This window comes from Hyperolius riggenbachi, chromosome 5, assembly GCF_040937935.1.
Source record: "Hyperolius riggenbachi isolate aHypRig1 chromosome 5, aHypRig1.pri, whole genome shotgun sequence".
In the NCBI taxonomy this organism is placed as follows: Eukaryota; Metazoa; Chordata; class Amphibia; order Anura; family Hyperoliidae; genus Hyperolius; species Hyperolius riggenbachi.
The window spans coordinates 32730633-32751602 of record NC_090650.1 but is presented as its reverse complement, the minus strand read 5'-3'; the positions used below and the strand labels follow the sequence as shown (position 1 = coordinate 32751602).

The window sequence follows — 20970 nt, the reverse complement described above, 5'->3', positions numbered from 1 at the left end:
GCTATATCCGCACGCTATTTGTCCTCATGCAAGGCCTGGGATGTTGTGTCTCAAAAAGCGTGGCCTTCTCCTCCTGCGCCTCCTCCTGTTCCATCACGTGTGCTGCTGCTGCTTCTGCAGCTGGGTTAGTGTTGCCGGTCCCTGTTTATTGAACCTCTCATCTTTATTACATTTATGACTGCATGGCGACAAAAAGCATTGCTATATCCGCACGCTATTTGTCCTCATGCAAGGTCTGGGATGTTGTGTCTCAAAAAGCGTGGCCTTCTCCTCCTGCGCCTCCTCCTGTTCCATCACGTGTTCTGCTGCTTGTGCTGAGTTAGCGTTACCGGTCCCTTTTCCTGGAACCTCTTCTCTGTATTACATTTATGACTGCATGGCGACAAAAAGCATGTTACCTGTGCAAAGAAACATGACATTTTCCACATTTAAAAGACAGTTTTTCCTTTGAAACTTTACAATCAATTTTCTCAAAAACTATAAGCTCTTTTTCAAATATTTTTTTTCCTCTTGTACCCACTCCCAAGGTGCACATACCCTGCAAATTTGGGGTATGTAGCATGTAAGGAAGCTTTACAAAGCACGAAAGTTCGGGTCCCCATTGACTACCATTATGTTCGGAGTTCGGCGCGAACACCCGAACATCGCGGCGATGTTCGGCGAACGTTCGCGAACCCGAAGATCTAGGTGTTCGCCCAACACTAGTGACAAGGAGCAGGAGACATATTTTCAACTGTCCTGTGTCCTGATAACCCCTCCCATCTGCACACGCTAGGCTTCAAATGTCAAATTCAAAATGTAAAAAAAACAAAATTTGCACCAAAACAGCAGAACGAGAGCAACATCATCAGAAATCCCATCATGCTTTGCACAGCATCAGGGGAAAAAAGCCCGGGCAGTTTTCTTCTGTGCAGCAAAAAATGAGGCTTGTATAAGAGAAACAAAGTTCTGATGCTGTGAAACTGTTAAAGAAACACCAGTGCTGCTGAGTCGATTTTTAGTCCTGAGGTTCACTTTAAGGAGAATAGTAAGTACAAGACAAAAAAGTTTTTTTTTCAAAAGGAAAAGCAAGAAGTTCTTGAGAAAATCGATTTTAAAAATGCAAAGGAAAATGGTTTTTAAACTGTAATTTTTCTGAGTTTAAAAACCATTTTTCTTTGCATTTTTAAAATTGATTTTCTCAAAAACGACATGGTCATTTTTAAAAAATATTTTTTTTAACTTGTACCCAATTTTCTCCTTAACATACATAACAATTTTCGTGCCAATAGCATGTATGAGAGCTTTGCAATTCATCGCTAGATTCGCAACAAGTCGACAAGAAATTAAATGAAAATTACGTGAAAATGTGTGCAAAATTACGAATGATTACACAAAATCAATGGAATTTACAAATCATAATTACGTATAGGTGAAATTGCAAAAATGTAAGCAAGATTTTGCGTAACATATAAATATCGATATGAACTGCCTTACGTTTTCTACTATTTTATAAACTCTATTGTAATCTTTGGATTATCTGCTGTGGTACATCCTTTTTTATGCTTGAAGAAAACCTGAACTGAAAATTAAAAGTCAAAATAAGCATACACAAGTCATACTTACCTCCCATGTAGTCCACTCCTCAGTGTCTTTCTCATGTCCCACGTCCTGTTTGTTCACTGTGACCAAGGGAATTTTCCGTCCTCCATTTTGAAAATGGCCATTACCCCATAACAGCTTTCTGGTCAGCACACAGTTAAACTGTAACATCGCCCACTTGAGCCATAGGGAAACATGGACATTACCTGGTACATCAGTTGTCCTCTCAGCTATAACTGACAGCAACTGATATTTTATTGACAGCAACTGATATATTTCAGATCTGACAAAATATTGTCAGAACTGGAAGGGATCATTGTCAGAAGAAAATGATGAGCTTCTGAGAGGAACTGATGGCAAGGTAACTATGCAATGTTCATTTGAAGTTACCTCATGTGTTTATTTTAAATATTTTTACTCAGTACAGGTTCCCTTTAAAAAAGGTGCTGCTGGGGACTGAAATGGACTGGTGCTATTGCAATATGCCACTGTACCATAACACCTTACTGCTATGATATCTAGCAGTACACCACATGGGTGCAACTATGCGTCGTTTGTAATAAAATTTTACGTACCTGTTTAAATAAAATAATAGAACATTAATCCCCTGTGCTCGTGATGGTCATGTCTAGAAGAACTCATAGAGAAGCATGTGATTTGTTTGATCAGCTGATAGATTCGCAAAGCTCTGATTTGCTTTAGCACATAATCATGACTAGCAAATCAGAGACTTATCGTACATATCTATCACCTGACCAAACTGATCACATGCTTCTCCGTGAGTCTCCTGGACATGACCATCACCACCACATATATGGTGTAAAAAATCCTTTCGCCCTTCCTCCTTTTTAGTGTCAGATCCACTTTACAGAATTTTAATTCCTCTCCCCTACAGGAACGCGTGTCTATGTCAAGCTGGACCCATCATTCCAAGGACAAGTCAGTGGACTGTGTGGGAATTTTGACGGTGACACCGAGAATGATTTCACCAGTCGGCAGGGAATCATTGAACCTACGGCAGATCTGTTTGGAAATAGCTGGAGGATGAGCTTGTTGTGCCCTGAAGTTTACAGCGATGACTTTGAACACCCGTGCACGGTACATTACACTAGTCTGTTATTACACGTGCCACGTGTCCTGTGTGGGAGGAGAGTTGTAAAAAGCTTTTCAGGAATATGAGCAGCACATGCGCCATTCTGATATGAGTTGTAAATATTAACACGTATGGAATCTTCCTAGCTTGCCTCTGAAAGAGCCCGTCCATGCTACGATCTTGATTGCACAGCGCTTTGAGTCCCCAGGGAGAAAAGAGCTATATAAATATTATTGTTATTGTCTTACCATATCTACTGTATGTAGTAGAGGGGCAAATATACTTTGAATGGATGCTCAAGGCCAGATTTATACTTTTTCAGCCCCAAGGCCAACTTTCTTGCCGCTCCCCTTCTATGTGCCACATCCCCCTCCTATCCCTTGTGCAGCCCCCTATTCCATTCATGTATAGCAGCTCCCTTCAGTGATATATAGGTCACTTGGGCAGCAGCTCCCTATTTCCATATGTTGCTCCTTATTTGCAACCTCTGTATTCCATTTGCAGCTTCTTCTTCCATATGCAGCAATTTCTCTTCCATGTTTAGCCGCCCCTTGGCCATCTGCCACCCAAGGCCCGGGCCTTTGCGGCCTTTCCAGCAATCCCTTTTCCATGTCCTGCCACCCCTTGGCCATCTGCCACCCAAGGCCCCGGCCTTTGCGGTCTTTCCAGCTCTGTGGATTCTTTGGGAAGTTCCTCATACTGCATAAACCTGGTCACATTGTAGAGTCAAGAATGTATCATCAGATCCTGAGAAGGGATCCATTAACTTGACAAAGGGAACTCTGTGTCCTTGAAACAATCGTCGGATCCTAAGGTGTCCATTAACGATAAAATTTAGCGAAACAGTCAACCTTCTGATCGATTGAATAGTGTTGATGGTGCCTAACACAATCAAACAATCGACTTAATGATTGTTACATTGATCTGTTTTTACAGATTGTTTCCATTTGAAGTGATCGGATTGGTTCAATTTTACATCCCATTTATGGGCCTGATCGATTCTTTCTGATCGATTTTGATCTTTAATGGGGACCTTAAGGTGGATTTTTTTTAGTGTGAGTGAATAAATGCTCACCAGCAAAGCATGCGTACCACAGTTTGTTTGAATATAATTCTGACTTGTTGCCTTAACGAAGGCGTACATTGTTACAAAGAAACACTTTGTTATTCAATTAATGAAGTAAGATGTGATAATAAACTGGGAGCACACGTGAGTCAGGATCAGAGCAAGTTAGAGGCTGGATAGGCTCCAGCCTCTTGGTGAAGACCTACAAGGGGTGGGGGCCTGACTTCTATCCTCCCTCCGTCTCCTTGGGCCCACTTCCGGTCACTGTGTGCAGCACACGCTCACCTCCTCCAGGCTCTAGGCGCCTCTACCACCGCTCTGTACTTCCTGCTCCTCAGATTGAGAACTAGAATCCAACCAATGAAATAGAAGTATAGAGCAGCGGTGGTGCAGAGAAGACAGATGGGACCGTCATTGCCTGGAACCGGGAGGAGGCGAGTGTTTACTGCATGTAATTCTTGCACATTGCACTCTGTAACACTGCAGTTGGGGGGACTGCCTAATGCTGTATTTGGGTACATCTGGCTATTATACTGGGGAGGTGGGCTACCTAATACTGGGGGAACAACTGGCTATTACTGTGGAGGGGGCTGCCTAATACTGGGGGCATATCTAGCTATCTAAGGGCAGGGAGTCTTCCCAATACTGGGGGAGCATTTGCTACCTATTCTTTGGTGGGCAAAATGTGTGGGCTAGTGCGTGGGGGCATACTTTGGAATCCTTCTCATGCCGGAGAACCTTGTCCTGGCCCTGACCTGAGTATCTGTGTTAATTTGCTCCATGGTGGAAGCACTAATGGTTCTTATTCTGTGTCTTCCTCAGGAGAACAGCCACCGGGTCACCTGGGCCAGGAAGAGCTGCGGTGTCCTGATGCAGCCAGCGTTTGCCCCATGCCACCAGGAAGTGCCTTGCCAACAGTTCTATGACTGGTGTGTGTACGACGCCTGCGGGTAGGTGATAACGGAGAACAGTAGCTGCACGCCAGGAATCTGCTCACCTGTAGAGCACACACTAACCTCTTTATCTTTTCCCAGGTGTGACTCTGGTGGTGACTGTGAGTGCCTCTGCACAGCTATTGCCACATACGTGGAGGAGTGTAACCAGCGTGGAATCTACCTACGTTGGCGTTCACAGGACTTATGCCGTGCGTATTCTGTCAATGAACTATAGTATGCTTTGCAGTCTCTCTGGCTGTGGTAGAATCACAAGGGCAGGGCTGTTTCTGGCCACTTTGGTGCCCCAGGCAAGGCACCTTTGGTCTCCCTACCCAATGAACAGGAAGATAATACCTGCATCAGTTAGTTTTCTTCTCCTATCCTACTTAAAGAGACACTGTAACAAGGAAAACTTCCCCTGGGGGGTACTCACCTCGGGAGGGGGAAGCCTCCGGAGGCTTCCCCCGTCCTTCTCTGTCCCATGGGGGTCTCGCTGCAGCCCTTCAAAGCCGGCCCAACAAATCTGTCAGCCTGTTCAATATTTACCTTTCCAGGCTCCAGCGGGGGCACTGTTTAGTTTTCGGCTGCGAAGTAGACGGAAATACCCAATCTCAATCGGGTCCGATATACTGCGCAGACGCTGGAGACTTGTGCCTGCGCGGTAGAACGGACCCGACTGAGATCGGGTATTTCCGCCTACTTCGGAGCGCAGCGCCGCTACTGCGCCTGCGCTGGAGCTGGGAAGGTAAATATTTACATCACCGACGTTTGGAGGGGCACAGCGGGACCCCCGTGGGACGCAGGAGGACGGGGAAGCCTCGATAGGATCCGAAGGCTTCCCCCTCCCGAGGTGAGTACCCCCCGGGGAGGTTTTTCTCAGTACATGTTTTCTTTAATAGTGGCAGTTTAGTTTGAATTTCTAGAGCAGCACTATAGTTAAGAAAAGTGTAAATCCTTAAACTGCCACAGATTAAGAAGTGCTTAATAGCAGTTCTACAGATGCAGGCTAGGCATGATTTGTGAAGGGCTCCTCCCCCCTGCTGAATTCCTCCTCATAGCCTGCTGGTATCAATACAGCAGATGTATTGGTTACCTCAGTAACAGCAATTTTACCTCACACACTGTACTATCTGAGAGACCTTCCTAGCGCCTCCTATTTTACAACAGTTTTAGAAGGAAACTGTACTAGTGATTTCTTAAGATGTCTGAGACAGTTCTGCACAGATTTCTAAAAAAACTACCAATATTTTGTCTCCGACACTCTTGATAATTGTCCCCCTGTGTGCTAAGACTAGCACTGTGGTGCCCCCACCTACACCTGTCACCCTAGACATTTGCCTGGTTTGCCTATGCCTAAAAAAACAGCCCTGGACAGGGACATGAAGGAACCACTAATCTGAATATTATCATGTGTGTAACTTACGTGTAGGGTATGCCTGAAACTTTCTCTCATATGTGATCTTGATGTCCTGTGCAGCAATGCAGTGTGACAATGGCCTTGTCTATGAAGCTTGTGGACCAGCCTGTCCCCGTACCTGTAATAGCATATCGCTGCAGCGTGAGGAGAGATGTGCCTCTCTGTCCTGTGTGGAGGGCTGTTTCTGTCCGGAGGGGAAGGTCTTGCATGGTGAGTGGGCTGCCCTAGTCATCGGTAGCCATGTTGTATCATACACATTTCTGTGCACTGCTTCTTTCTCCCGACTGATGTCTGTCTTCCCATTACACAGAAGGGAGCTGCATTGACCCATCAGAGTGCCCCTGCTATTGGGATAATCTTCCATTCCCAGCCGGTGCGGCCATAACACAAGGCTGCCACAACTGGTAAGTCTCATCTTCTGGAACTGATTTTTGGTTTTCAGGGATAAAAAAATCTAGGTTACTGGTATCTGCTGCTGCTATTGCTGCTATTTATGCAGCTCCCATATCTGTGGATATCCCACGAGACTTTATTTTTTTGTTATTATCCCTTATAATGAAAACAAAAACAAGGAATTACAGGCCGGTTCTAAGTAGAACATATACATGCTATTTACTTTCAGGTAGCCTTTAGGGCCCTTTTCCACCAGCGCGTTTGCGCTGGCTGAATCGAAAAGTCGCAAACCGCTAGCGATTTTACAATCTCTACGGTTTGCTTTTTAACATAGGAATCGCGGTAGGTCATTTCCACTACCGCAATTCGTTTTTTTCAGGAACGCGAACGCGCGGCGGAGCGATATTTGCCGCGATTTTGCTATGCAGTGCATAGCATAGCAAAATCGCGGCCGCAAACGTCGGGAAATCGCTGGTAATTACGATTCAGCAATGCTAGTGGAAAAGGGCCCTTAAAGTGAACCAGAGACGAAGCACCCTTGTGTATTTTACCATATATATGAGTAAGAACATTAGAGAAAACACCTACCCTGCCCTCTGTTTCATCCTCACTGCTAAAAGTGTCTGTTATCAGCTGTGATAAGAATCCTGGACTGAGCATTGTGTCTGGCTTTGCTATAATGACTCAGCTATAATGATTCCTGAGCAGAGCCAGCAGGGGGCAGGCTTGGATTTGAAAAGACACCAAAGAACACAGTCTCAGCTATAATCATTCTGTAGCAAAGCCAGACCGACTGCTCAGTCGGTGATTCTTATCAGAGGTGATAACAGGCAAATTAAACAGAGAACAATGAAACAAAGAGCAGATTAGGTGTTTACTGTCATGTTCCCACTGATTTATAAGGTAAAATACAAGAGGGTGCTTCATCTCTGGTTCTCTTTAACCACTAGCCGTGACTGTATATCTTCGCCCTACGGTTGCTCTCTGACCGCTCCAGGTTCATCTCCTTGTTTCTATGAGCGGCGGGGGCACGGTTGCGCACGCCCGCAACTCCCCCTCTATTGCGGTGTACTAGAACACCGATCAGTGAATGGGAATGCAGTTCCCATTCCTTGATCAAAGTGCCGGTATCCATGATCGTCGGCATCAATGAGATGCCTGCTGTCTTAAAGAGTAACTTTAAGGCTGCAAAATCTAATTTAAACCTCTATTCTCCTGTGTTAAACAGTTTAGAAGGAAGCCAAAAAGGCAATACTGAAGTTAAAAATCTCTCTAACTTTGATGTTTTCTGAACAGCAAGCCTCTATATTCCCAAGCACCTAAGGAGGCCGGCAGGCCGCATAACAGATACTGCAAAGCATTCTGGGGCTGCTTCTTCTCCCCACTGCACTCCCTTGGTCCTCCCCTTCATTTCCCTATCCCGCCCTAAGGCTGCTTTCACAGTGAGAAGTTACAGGCTCATGTTACAGCAGCCAGTAACGCAGCCTATAACTCACAGCACTGAAAAATCAATGTGCTGTTCACAGGGCACATGTTCCGTTATATAGAGTATACTGCATGAGTCCGCTATTGTTCCTAGCCACATGGCTAATTAATATTCACTGCACAGTAGTGTTGTCTGGATCATGAACCATTAGGATCTTTGATCCTGATCTTTTTTTGTGAGTGGAATCATCAGGAAGCAAGGTAAGGGAGGATATTACATCGCAATTGGCTTCATCCAAGACAGACAAACATGGAACCTGCCATGAGCTGTCAGGAGCATCAATCTCTGCAAATACTATATAAAAATTCTGTGAAATCCTAACGTGAACAGTGAAATGCATATGTATGCAAGTACAGCCAATATTTAGCTACTGATATATGTGTTTTTTTTTCTCTGAGACCTCATACCTAACAGCTCCTCTTTAATACCGAAAGTAACACAGCTACGCATTATTTCCTGTTCGTGTATTTCTAATTAGCTAACAGGAAATAATGCGCGAGGACATCTTGTGGCCGAATAGTAAAATTACACTTACATTTTTTTTAAATTAAATTAAAAGACCTACACATGCAATTAAAATTAACCCCTTACCTCCCACACTCTCCCATAGTTATCCAAATAAAACTTTTGTATTAAAAAATAAATGACAATTAAAAAAAAAATAGCAGTTGTTACCTTAGGGACTGAACTTTTTAAATATGTATGTCATGAGGGTATATTTATTGTTTATTTTTGAAAATATGGGCTTGTAAATAGTGACGGACGCAAAATTGAAAAAAAAATGCACCTTTATTTCCAAATAAAATACTGTTGCCATACATTGTACTAGGGAAATATTTTAAATGTTGCAATAACCGGGACAAATTAGCAAATAAAATAGGTAGGTTTTAATTACAGTAGCATGTATTATTTTAAAACTATAATGGCCAAAAACATTTAGCATAAAATAATTATTAGAAAATAATTCTTAGCAAAACACACCACCCAAAGAAAGCCTGATTGGTGGCAAAAAAAAAAACAAGGTATAGATCATTTTGTTGTGATAAGTAGTGATAGAATTATTGGCAAATGAAAGGGAGGAGCGCTGACAGGGGAAAATTGCTAGTCCACAAGGGGAAAACCCCTCAGTGGTGAAGTAGTTAAAGACTTACCTTGCCAGCTCCTAATGCCCGCCCCCCCACCCCCACCCAGAGCCACACACACTTTCTTCCACTTTCACTGAGGAGTGGTACTGGTGCAGGTATACACTAGTGCCTGGTGAGGGGATTTACACTCACTGGAGAGGAGCTGGTGCTTGTTGCAGGTGGTATACACTACCAAGGGAGTAGTTAGTGCCTGTCCTATAAGCAGAGCGTATGACACATAGATTTGGACGTTTCCTGAGAGAAAAGGATTTTGAAGTGAATACAAACATGCCATTCCTGGGGTCTTGCTGCCCTCCTACCCCATCCTTCCGCCATACAGTGTGTAACTCTTGCTCGTCTCCTTGCAGCTCCTGCTACCTCATCCTTCCATCATGCAGTGTGTAACTCTTGCTTGTCTCCCTGCAGCTCCTCCTACCTCATCCTTTCATCATGCAGTGTGTAACTTTTGTCTCCCTGCATCTCCTGCTACCCCATCCTTCCACCATGCAGTGTGTAACTCTTGCTCGTCTCCTTGCAGCTCCTGCTACCTCATCCTTCCATCATGCAGTGTGTAACTCTTGCTCGTCTCCCTGCAGCTCCTGCTACCTCATCCTTCCATCATGCAGTGTGTAACTTTTGTCTCCCTGCAGCTCCTGCTACCCCATCCTTCCACCGTGCAGTGTGTAACTCTTGCTCGTCTCCCTGCAGCTCCTGCTACCCCATCCTTCCACCGTGCAGTGTGTAACTGTTGCCTGTCTCCCTGCAGCTCCTGCCACCCCATCCTTCCACCATGCAGTGTGTAACTCTTGCTTGTCACCCTGCAGCTACTGCTACCTCATCCTTCCGCCACGCAGTGTGTAACTCTTGTCTCCCTGCAGCTCTGGCTATCCCGTTCTTCCTCCATGCAGTGTGTAATTCTTGCTTGTCTCCCTGCAGCTCCTGCTACTCCATCCTTCCACCTTGCAGTGTGTAACTCTTGCTTGTCTCCCTGCAGCTCCTGCTACCCCATCCTTCCATCTTGCAGTGTGTAACTCTTGTCTCCCTGCAGCTCCTGCTGCCCCATCCTTCCTCCATGCATTGTATAACTCTTGTCCCCCTGCAGCTCATGCTATCCCACCCTTCCGCCATACTTGTGTAACTCTTGCTTGTCTCCCTGCAGCTCTTGCTACCCTATCCTTCTGCCATGCAGTGTGTAACTCTTGCTTGTCTCCCTGCAGCTCCTGCTACCTCATCCTTCCATCATGCAGTGTGTAACTTTTGTCTCCCTGCAGCTCCTGCTACCCCATCCTTCCACCGTGCAGTGTGTAACTCTTGTCTCCCTGCAGCTCCTGCTACCCCATCCTTCCACCATGCAGTGTGTAACTCTTGTCTCCCTGCACTCCTGCTACCCCATCCTTCCACCATGCAGTGTGTAACTCTTGCTTGTCTCCCTGCAGCTCCTGCTACCCCGTCCTTCCACCATGCAGTGTGTAACTCTTGTCTCCCTGCAGCTCTTGCTACCCTATCCTTCCGCCATGCAGTGTGTAACTCTTGCTTGTCTCCCTGCAGCTCCTGCTACCCTATCCTTCTGCCATGTAGTGTGTAGCTCTTGTCTCCCTGCAGCTCCTGCTACTCCATCCTTCCACCATACAGTGTGTAACTCATGTCTCTCTGCAGCTCCTGCTCCCCCATCCTTCCACCATGCAGTGTGTAACTCTTGTCTCCCTGCAGCTCTTGCTACCCCATCCTTCCACCATGCAGTGTGTAACTCTTGCTTGTCTCCCTGCAGCTCCTGCGAGTCAGGCCGCTGGCAATGCCCTGATGAGCCGTGTTCTGCCCCGTCTCGCTGTGAAAGCGATGAATTTGCGTGCCGTCTCGGTGACCGCTGTGTGCCCGTTGCCTGGCTCTGTGACAACGAGGATGACTGTGGAGACGGCTCGGATGAGATCTGCTCTCTGACCTGCGCTCCGCAGGAGTTCCGCTGTGCCAACGGACAGTGCATCGCCCTGGCACACCGCTGTGACGGCAGAGCAGACTGTGCCGACCATTCTGATGAATGGGGTTGCCCCGCACCAGCCTGCAGCAGCTCTGAGTTCCGTTGTGCCAACGGGCGCTGTATCCCGCTCTCTCACGTCTGCGATGGTGATCTGGACTGTGGATTCGCTGATGACTCAGATGAATCAGGTGGGTCAAGCGCCATTTTCAAGTCTCTGAAAGATTAATTGATTCATTTGTGGCCACAAAGTAGTATGGGTCACATGATCTTACCAAAATGAGGCCGGAGATTTGATGGAAATCTAAAGACAATAGCCTCGATTCATAAACAGCAGTGCGATAAAAAAAATCTTGTCGGGAAAATACCGCACTCGGTATTTTCCCGGTCTGTGTGCTAATTCATAAAGATTTCCCCAGCTGCCCTTGGAGGTCGGTAAATTACCGCAGCCCATTAAGCGGTAGAGTAGAGCAGTGTCCCGATTCCCTCTTTGCCCTGCAGAAATGAATCACACAGACGGCTCTCTCTGGCTCTCCCACTGATAACTCAGACAGATGAGTCACACAGTCTTTCCCTGCCTGCTAAAATGATTCACACAGAGGGCTCTCTGGCTCTCTCCACAGATGAATCAAACTGACTTCGGATCTCTGCTCTTTGCATTAATCAGAGCTGTCAGAGCTGTCGGTAACTTGTTAAGACCTCACCAGAGGTGTCGGTAACTACCGCCTGGCTTACCGCTTGTTGCAGGCTTTATGAATTGACATTTGCTGACAATTTACTGACATGTGTTGTCGATAACTGCAGCCAAGTCGGTAATTTATCTCCCTGGTCGGTAATGTCAGCTTTTCATGCTGTAACAGCCTTTATGAATTGACATTTTGCTAAGTGGTCGGTAAAATCTGCTGTTTTCAGCATTACCGCATGAGGTAATGCTTTATGAATCGAGGCCAATATAGGGGTGCACTTCCAAATGTGTAACTACTGGGGGACCCGGGGGGAAGGCATCTTCTTGCCCCTCCCGCTTATTGGTACAGCCCTCTTTTGTTCAAAGCAGATGTCATGGTGGCCACACTGATATAGGTGGTTATGGTGCTCACACTTGTTATATGATGCTGGCAGATGCGTCTTCTGACTGTAAGGCCTGGGGCCCACTTGAGTGATTTCAGCTGTGCTTTAGGACTGCCAGCGTTCCCAAAAAGCACTACACTGATGAAAGTCAATGATGATGAAGTTAACCCACATGGGCGAATGTGATTTGGCCATCTCAATTGCAGTGCATGCAGAATTTTTTGTGTTTTGTGCTTCAATGCAAAAGAAAGGCGCGCTGCAAAATTGCTTTTAAATTGCTTTCCATAAGTGATTTTTCAGTGATTTTTTTTTGTGGGCGATTTTAATGTTTAAATAAAGTTAAACTACTTGCCGTGTCTCCCGAAGTCTGGATTCAGGTGCGTAGCCCCACCCCCTAGCCCGAGATGTTATAGGAGCTACTCTAATTGGAGAAATTAACCTCAGAAAGCCCAGTAAGTATTTTAAACTTTATTTCTACAAGTTACAAAAAAGATACAACTGCTAGTAGTAGACTGTATAGTGCTTCTGATCAACATAAAAATCACACTGGATTGCTGCAGAAAAAGCGCTTGCACAGTTGCATACCCAGGAGCAATCCCCAGTGGGCTCCAGGCTTAAAGGTCACCATAGGGATCCCATCAAAGTTTTGCTTGGCGGGGGCCCATGCAGGCAAATAATGATAGATATGGGTGCCAAATCTTCCCGAATTTGAAGGACTCAATATTAGAGCTGTTTGTTTATTATCTAACATATCAAAATAAGTGAATTTAACTTTTAAACTTATCTCTGCTGCCCAGGTTGCTCCTCTGCCTGCAGCTCTGCCCATTTCCGCTGCCCACTTGGTAAGTGTGTGCCATACGTGCACCGCTGTGATGGCCATGATGACTGCGGAGATCTCAGCGATGAGAGGGGCTGCTCCTGTCACACTGGCGAGTTTCAGTGTCCTGATGGGCTGTGTTTGCGGAAGGAGAAAGTGTGTGATGGTCACAGAGACTGCACTAATGGAACTGATGAGGCCATCTGTTCAGGTAAGGGAAAGTAGTCAATGAGCATACAATTATTCCTCCACCACCACCACACTTTACAGTTGGCACTAAGCACGATCCTAAGGTTTCTCCAGTCCTCCTACACCCCACTCCTGCTTGCCAGGACCCTCTTCTTCTTTGCGACCATGCTCTTATCCGTGTACGAGCGCTGCGCAGGTGGAAGTACGACGCGCACCTGTAGATTGACACAGAGCCGCTTGCGGATGGAGGAAAAAGCCATGCACGTGCTCCTGTACATGGATGGGGCCGCAGCCACGAGAACATATTCGTCAAGCCCTTGCTGAATATGTGCGGAGGGTCCCTGCACTAGTTCGGTGGGATTGAGAGGGATCACGGAAGCCTCTGGACTTTTCAGAGGCTTCCTATTACTTAGAGAAGTATTACAATCTTATTTGGGGGGGGGGGGGGGGCTGAAGGTACTCTAAGTTTTTATGCAAATCCTCAGCCATAGAAACACAGTTCCTAAAGTTTACAATAAGCAGTGTTTGTGCTAATGTTGTTTGTACAGATTATATTACACACAACATGGTTTAGTGATTCTGAGTTGGAGGGTTGAGGACATGTCCTCTGTGTTTTGGTAATTGTGGTATTTGTATATAGCAGTGGTGTCTCACCTCCTCAGGGTTCCAACGATGTCCATTCTCTAGACACCAAAGAACTGTATAGAGGAGAGAGGAGGACCACTAAACGCAAGGGGACTGCATAGAGGTGCAAGGAGAACCACTAGACACCAGGGAACTGTATAGAAGAGGAAGCAGGACCACCAAACACCAGGGAACTGTATAGAAGAGCAAGGAGGACCACTAGACAGCAAGGAACTGTATAGGGGAGGGAGCAGGACCACTAAACACAAGGGGACTGTATAGAGGAGCAAGGAGGACACTAGACATTAAGGAACTGTATAGGAGATGGAGCAGGACCACTAGACACCAGGGAACTGTATAGAGGAGCAATGAGGACCACTAAACACCAAGGAACTGTCTAAGAGAGGGAGCAGGACCACTAAACACCAGGGAAATGTATAGAGGAGCGCACAGTTCCTGAAGTTTACATTGAGCTGTGTTTGTGATAATGTTGTTTGTACAGATTATGTTACACACAACATGGTTTAGTGATTCTAAGTTGGAGGGTTGAGGACATGTCCTCTGTGTTTTGGTAATTGTGGTATTGGTATATAGCAGTGGTGTCTCACCTCCTCAGGGTTCCAACGATGTCCATTCTCTAGACACCAAAGAACTGTATAGAGGAGGGAGCAGGACCACTGAACACTAGGGAACTGTATAGAGGAGAGGAGGACCACTAGCCACCGAGGAACACCAAAAGATACCAGAAAACTGTTTAAGGGAGGGAGGTGGCTACTAGCCTTCAAGGTTGGCCCACGACTTGGGCCTAGTTTTCAACAGAGGTGCCTGGCTCTTCTACTGACCACATATGCTATTGCTCCGTTGTTATTGCCTGATGAAGCGGGATCAATCCTGCGAAACGCGTTGCATATTTGGAGTTCATAAATAAAATATATTGACTGTCTTTACTACAGTCGTTGTGTGTCTACTTGGAGGAGGTAAGTCCACCACTACCTCTATTTACCAAGAATTTGGTTTTTAAGCTCATTTAGCTTCCTTTTATCCTTTTGGCGCCTCTGTTCTCCTGCATAGTTTTCAAGTTTGGCCCTTTGTGTATTTGATTTTGACAACCCCAGTTTACAGGATAAGTAGTGTTTGTACAGTCTCTTAATCTTTGTGTCGGTGCAGGATTAGGGACGTGCCCTCCTGGATTCTGGGTTTGCAGAGATGGGATGTGTCTAAGAAGACAGAAGCTCTGCGATGGGATCTGGGACTGTACTGATGGGTCAGACGAAGAGCCCGATAACTGTGCTTCAGTACGCCCTGATATGACAAAGACAACAGTGCCCCCACATGGGACATCAGGTGAACTTTAATAATTATCTTCAAAAAATTCAGCCATAAATCTAAGATTACACAATTCTCATGTATTCAACATTTATTAATAACAGTCTCTGTACTATTGCTGTTATAGTTATAATTATTAACATTTAATAATGTACATTAAATAATGCATGTAGAAGAAATGCTAGAGACAGGCAGTTACAAAGACTCCTGTGTTTTCTGCCCACAGCCCCTGTGTTAGGCCCCCTCTGCGGCCGCTACGAGTTCCGCTGTGGCAGTGGCGAGTGTAAGCCCCGCGGCTGGCTCTGTGACAGTGAAGTGGATTGTGTGGACGGTAGCGATGAACTTGACTGTAACCGAACCTGTGATCTCGATCACTTCAAGTGCTCGCTGAGCGGCGAATGTGTGGGGTACAGCCAGCTGTGTGATGGTATCCCGCACTGCCGCGACCAATCAGACGAGAGTTTGGACAACTGTGGTAAGTACAGAAATGGGCGAGATAAATTCCCCAACACCTCAAGATCCCACCCCCTTATCACACATTCACTATATATTCATTTTCAGACCCCAGGAAATGAAAAAAAGTGTTTTTTTTGTTCACTTTAATCCTACTTTTTTGCTTGCTGGATCACTACCAACAAAAATGTGTAACGTTTATAATACAACATCCTTATATAGATCCTTTCCATAGAGTGTTTTTCTAAACAATAAAGGAAATACTGAGGATTTCCTGTGAGGAGATAGACTAGTCCAAAACCTGTCAGATCTGTCAATTGTACTGCCTACTGTAAGCGACCACAACATAGGAGATAAGTAATGAATGGTGCACTTTACTCCAGGAGAAATTTACCGGTACTACTTATAAATTAGTACTTTTCATTTTACAATTTTTTGTGAAAATGGTCCTTTCATGGTCCATTGCCGCTCCCACTTTGCTGTGGCTATTAGTCTCTATAAGAATGGCCATAGCGCCCACGTGCGACCCGATGTAGTAAATTACTTCGAAAGACGTAGAAGTGTCGCAGACTCTGCAGTGCATTGCCGTGCAGTACGAGCGGTACTGCTCAAAAGGAATCACATTGGAGTCAGTGGCACCGCAACAATCTATTTAGATTGTTGCACCGATTGGTCGGAAACCAGTGATGTACTTCCTGTCAAGCAGGGAGCATGTCACTGAGCGGGGGTGGAGTTACGCAAATCACCCTGTCGGCACAGGGTGTGTGAAATAGGAAATGGTGCAAGTGTCCTTTTCATGCCGCACCAAATCATACCACACCAAGTTTGCAATTGCCTCAATGACAAACTAGTTATATTATTATAATGGCAATGAAAGCTGAGAGCGTAGGCCTTAGAGGGCACCTTAGCCTCCAGGATTTTGCTTTGGTGTAATCTCACTGCTTTTATAATGCCTCCAGATCAAACCAGGAGTGTGAACACCATTAGTTTAGGTGCCAGTCAGTAGCGTCACTAGGGGGGTGCGGTAGGAGTGGACCGCACCAGGTGTCGCCAGCAGAGGGGGTGACACCAAGCTCCAGGCTAAGGGAGAGTGGAGAAGGCTGTGTAAATACTTACCAGGCTACTGTCTGATAGTAGACTTCTCTCTCCTGCTCTACTCCCTTCTGGCTGCACCCTGTTGAGCTTATAACAGAGTTCAGAGGCCACCATGGCCACATGGTGATCATTTTAACACCCCCCTATAACAAGCAACGTTACTACCTGGTGAAGTTTGGAGGTTCATGGGGTAGGAGGGGGTGACACCATGAATTTCCACACCGGGTGACACCAACCCTAGTGATGCCTCTGGTGCCAGTGCTTTGCCAATCCAGCTGTATCAGAGGTAGGTTAGGTCCCTGGCACTGATGCTGAAAGTACTTTGGCTGTGTAGTTCAGCCATTGAGAGAAGTGCAATAGATTGGGTCATGGAGTCCAAGCTAACATGCCTACCATGCATTTCTGTTGGCAGGTTCGTCCCAAATCCCTCCGTGTCCTGGACATTTCATCTGCTCTAACCGGATGTGTGTGAACAGCTCACGGGTATGTGATGGCGCTCCGGACTGTCCGCAAGGCGAGGATGAACGCATGTGCGGTAAGTTGAAGTGGGAGGGGCATTTTGGTGGGAGGGGCACAATGGGTGGGCCATTGATGATGGATGGGGCTTAAGGAAGCCCTAGGTAAGTATAAATACATGTGTTTAATGCATCTCAGGTACAACTTTATTCACTTCTGACTAAATATAAAAAGTGTGCAGTGAGAAGGAGTTGTAGAGTTGCCATTTTAGAATCAACATGGCTGTCAATAGTATGTTGTACCATGTTAACCATCACTAAAAGCATGACGTTTTGAATCAGGATGTTAAAGTGGACCTGAACTCTTGCACAGGACAGAAGGAAAACACAGAGAAATGCACCCTGTATGTATTTAGAGAGTTTAGCTTGTCTAATTCCCCCTCATCTGTGACTAATCACAAATTGTAATTTGATCTCTACCTGTGTCACTTGAATGCCAATGGCAGAGATGGCAGATAAGCTCATTTGAAAGCACAGGCTGTTAACAACATGTCTGCTTCCATGAATCAGGAAGTAGAAGCCATGCGGATTTATTTTAGGATTTGTATCAGCTGTAGCAAACAAATGCTTTTTTGTTTGAAAGTTATTATGCTGTTGTTTATCTTTTAAAGCAGATAGTTCAGGTCCTCTTTAAAGAGGAACTCCAGTGAAAATAATGTAATAAAAAAAGTGCTTCATTTTTACAATAATTGTGTATACATGATTTAGTCAGTGTTTGCCCATTGCCCAATCTTTTAAATCCCTGATTCATATTCTGACATTACATGGTGACATTTTTACTGCTAGCAAGTGATGTAGCTGCTGTATGCTGTTTTGGCAGTTGGGATCAGCTGTAAACAGCTATTTCCCACAAGGCAACACGGTTCACAGACAGGAAACTGCCAGGAGTACCACGGTACTCAGAGATTCTTGTGAGAGGGGTTTCACCACAATATCAGTCATACAGCGCCCCCTGATGGTCTGTTTGTGAAAAGGAATAGATTTCTCATGTAAAAGGGGGTATCAGCCACTGATTGGGATTAAGTTCAATTCTTGGTTGGAGTTTCTCTTTAAAGGGGAACTGAAGAGAGAGGTATATGGAGGCTGTCATGTTTATTTCCTTTTAATCAATACCAGTTGCCTGGCAGCCCTGCTGGTCTATTTCTCTGCAGTAGTATCTGATTAAAACCAGAAACAAGCATGCAGCTAGTCTTGTCAGATCAGACTTATAAGTCTGAACCACTGAAACACCTGATCTGCTGCATGCTTGTTCAGGGGCTATGGCTAATAGTATTAGAGGCAGAGGATCAGCAGGGCTGCCAGGCAACTGGTATTGTCTAAAAGGAAATAAACATGACAGCCTCCATATACCTCTCTCTTCAGTTCCCCTTTAAGGTAGCCAATAAATGGTATCGTCCTGATTCAAAACTTTTTCATGGGTGACAACAGAGTCTATGGGGGAAATTAAATGGTACGGTAGATTCAGTTAGACTGTAGAACAAAATGGTGTCTCATACTCCCCCGGAGATGTGCTGATGACATTCCTGTGCTGTCTCACGATGGATATATGGGATAATCATCACCTCCATTTTGTCACTTTCATTCCTTGACAGAAGAGATTCCAGGGCCAACTGTCCCCAGCGATCAGAAGAACCAGACCACCCCGGGGTGCCCAGAGTACTCTTGCCCGGATGGACAATGTCTGAGATTTAAACAGGTAATGAGAGGCAGGCAGTGACCTTGGACAATCCTTTGTTGCTTGCTTTTCCTGGACCTTATCTCTACTGTCTTCACCCTTACCAGATATGTAATGGACTCTCTGACTGCAACGATGGTTCTTCCCGTTCGGCAGCCTCAGATGAGCGAGAATGTGGATTCTGGAGCCCATGGGGCAGTTGGAGTGACTGTAGCCAATCCTGTGGCACCGGAATGCAGAGCAGGAGGCGAGTGTGCACCAATCCCACCGGAGATATCCTGCGGCAGTGTCGGGGCGAAGACAACGAGGTCCAGCAGTGCTTCTCTGTATCCTGCCCAGGTAAGGAGAACATCCAGCGTGCACAAGAGAGAACCTGTCATGTACAAAACATGATCAGACTAAGGCCACATACAGACATCAGACCATAGTCTTTGGAAAATGAAAGATCACAGACCAATCTTACCACCCTTCCTGTAGTATAAGAGCCATACTCTACACAGTCTTTTCTATGGAGCTGAACTCCACATCAGAAAAAAATCTTTGCTAGATGCTGCACACACAGATGCTGTACAGACACAAAAGATCAGTATCTGCAAAAGATCTGTTCCTGCCAAAAATCCATTCCTGCAAATTGCAATGATAGTCTATGAGATCTGCAGATCATCATACACACATGATTTAACTGACATTCATCTGCAGATCAGATCCACCAGGATGGATTTTCAGATCTGCAGATCTGCAGATGAATGTCAGTTAAATCATGTGTGTATGATGATCTGGAGATCTCATAGACTATCATTGCAATTTGCAGGAATGAATTTTTGGCAGGAACAGATCTTTTGCAGATACTGATCTTTTGTGTCTGTACAGCATCTGTGTGTGCAGCATCTTGCAATGATTTTTTTCTGATGTGGAGTTCAGCTCCATAGAAAAGACTGTGTAGAGTATGGCTCTTATACTACAGGAAGGGTGGTAAGATTGGTCTGTGATCTTTCATTTTCCAAAGACTATGGTCTGATGTCTGTATGTGGCCTAAGAACACTACCAGAGTCCTCTACCTGGTGCTTCTAGCAAGTACTAATAATATGCATAGACTGATTTCCTTGTGTCTATTAAGGATGATGGATGGATCTAGTAGTATAGGGCAGCACGGTGGCATAGTGGTTAGCGCTCTCGCCTTGCAGCGCTGGGTCCCCGGTTCGAATCCCAGCCGGGGCACTATCTGCAAGGAGTTTGTATGTTCTCCCCGTGTCTGCGTGGGTTTCCTCCGGGCACTCCGGTTTCCTCCCACATCCCAAAAACATACAGATAGGTTAATTGGCTTCTTCCTAAATTGGCCCTAGACTACAATAAATACGATACATGCATACATAGACATATGACTATGGTAGGGATTAGATTGTGAGCTCCTCTGAGGGACAGTTAGTGACAAGACTATATTCTCTGTACAGCGCTGCGTAATATGTCGGCGCTATATAAATTCTAAATAATAATAATAATATCTATATATATAATAGAGTAAGTGCCTCAACCTTCGAGCAAGAAGAAGAAGTACTTTGCATGAGAAAATGTATGCGTGATCAAACACCAAGTTTAAGGCCTCTTTTCCACGGACTGTTGAGCTGTGTGCTCAGCAAGCAGTTACCAGGCAGCAACAAGCAGTTACCAGGCAGCAACAAGCAGTTACCAGGCAGCAACAAGCAGTTACCAGGCAGCAGCAAGCAGTTACCAGGCAGCAGCAAGCAGTTACCAGGCAGCAACAAGCAGTTACCAGGCAGCAACAAGCAGTTACCAGGCAGCAGTGAGCAGTTACCAGGCAGCAACAAGCAGTTACCAGGCAGCAACAAGCAGTTACCAGGCAGCAGTGAGCAGTTATCATGCAGCAACAAGCAGTTACCAGGCAGCAGTGAGCAGATACCAGGCAGCAACAAGCAGTTACCAGGCAGCAACAAGCAGTTACCAGGCAGCAGTAAGCAGTTACAAGGCAGCAGTGAGCAGTTACCAGGCAGCAGTGAGCAGTTACCAGGCAGCAGTGAGCAGATACCAGGCAGCAACAAGCAGTTACCAGGCAGCAACAAGCAGTTACCAGGCAGCAACAAGCAGTTACCAGGCAGCAACAAGCAGTTACCAGGCAGCAACAA

The 20970-nt window shown here is 45.7% G+C and overlaps 2 protein-coding genes across 6 annotated transcripts in view; one reads left to right on the top strand and one right to left on the bottom strand.

Moving 5' to 3' along the window:
* The window catches only part of LOC137518095 (SCO-spondin-like), a 296678-nt gene that overhangs the window by 72654 nt on the left and 203054 nt on the right, over positions 1-20970 (top strand). For all 3 annotated transcript variants that reach the window (XM_068235412.1, XM_068235411.1, XM_068235413.1), the window contains 12 exons: positions 2477-2679; positions 4563-4690; positions 4775-4884; positions 6153-6302; positions 6403-6496; positions 10864-11258; positions 12933-13163; positions 14933-15109; positions 15318-15566; positions 17052-17174; positions 18747-18850; positions 18937-19168. In XM_068235412.1, coding sequence (XP_068091513.1) covers positions 2477-2679; positions 4563-4690; positions 4775-4884; positions 6153-6302; positions 6403-6496; positions 10864-11258; positions 12933-13163; positions 14933-15109; positions 15318-15566; positions 17052-17174; positions 18747-18850; positions 18937-19168 — 2196 coding nt within the window. The remainder of the gene's footprint in view (positions 1-2476; positions 2680-4562; positions 4691-4774; positions 4885-6152; positions 6303-6402; positions 6497-10863; positions 11259-12932; positions 13164-14932; positions 15110-15317; positions 15567-17051; positions 17175-18746; positions 18851-18936; positions 19169-20970) is intronic.
* LOC137518100 (uncharacterized) overlaps positions 1-20970 on the bottom strand; it is a 266833-nt gene that overhangs the window by 105608 nt on the left and 140255 nt on the right. The window lies entirely within an intron of this gene.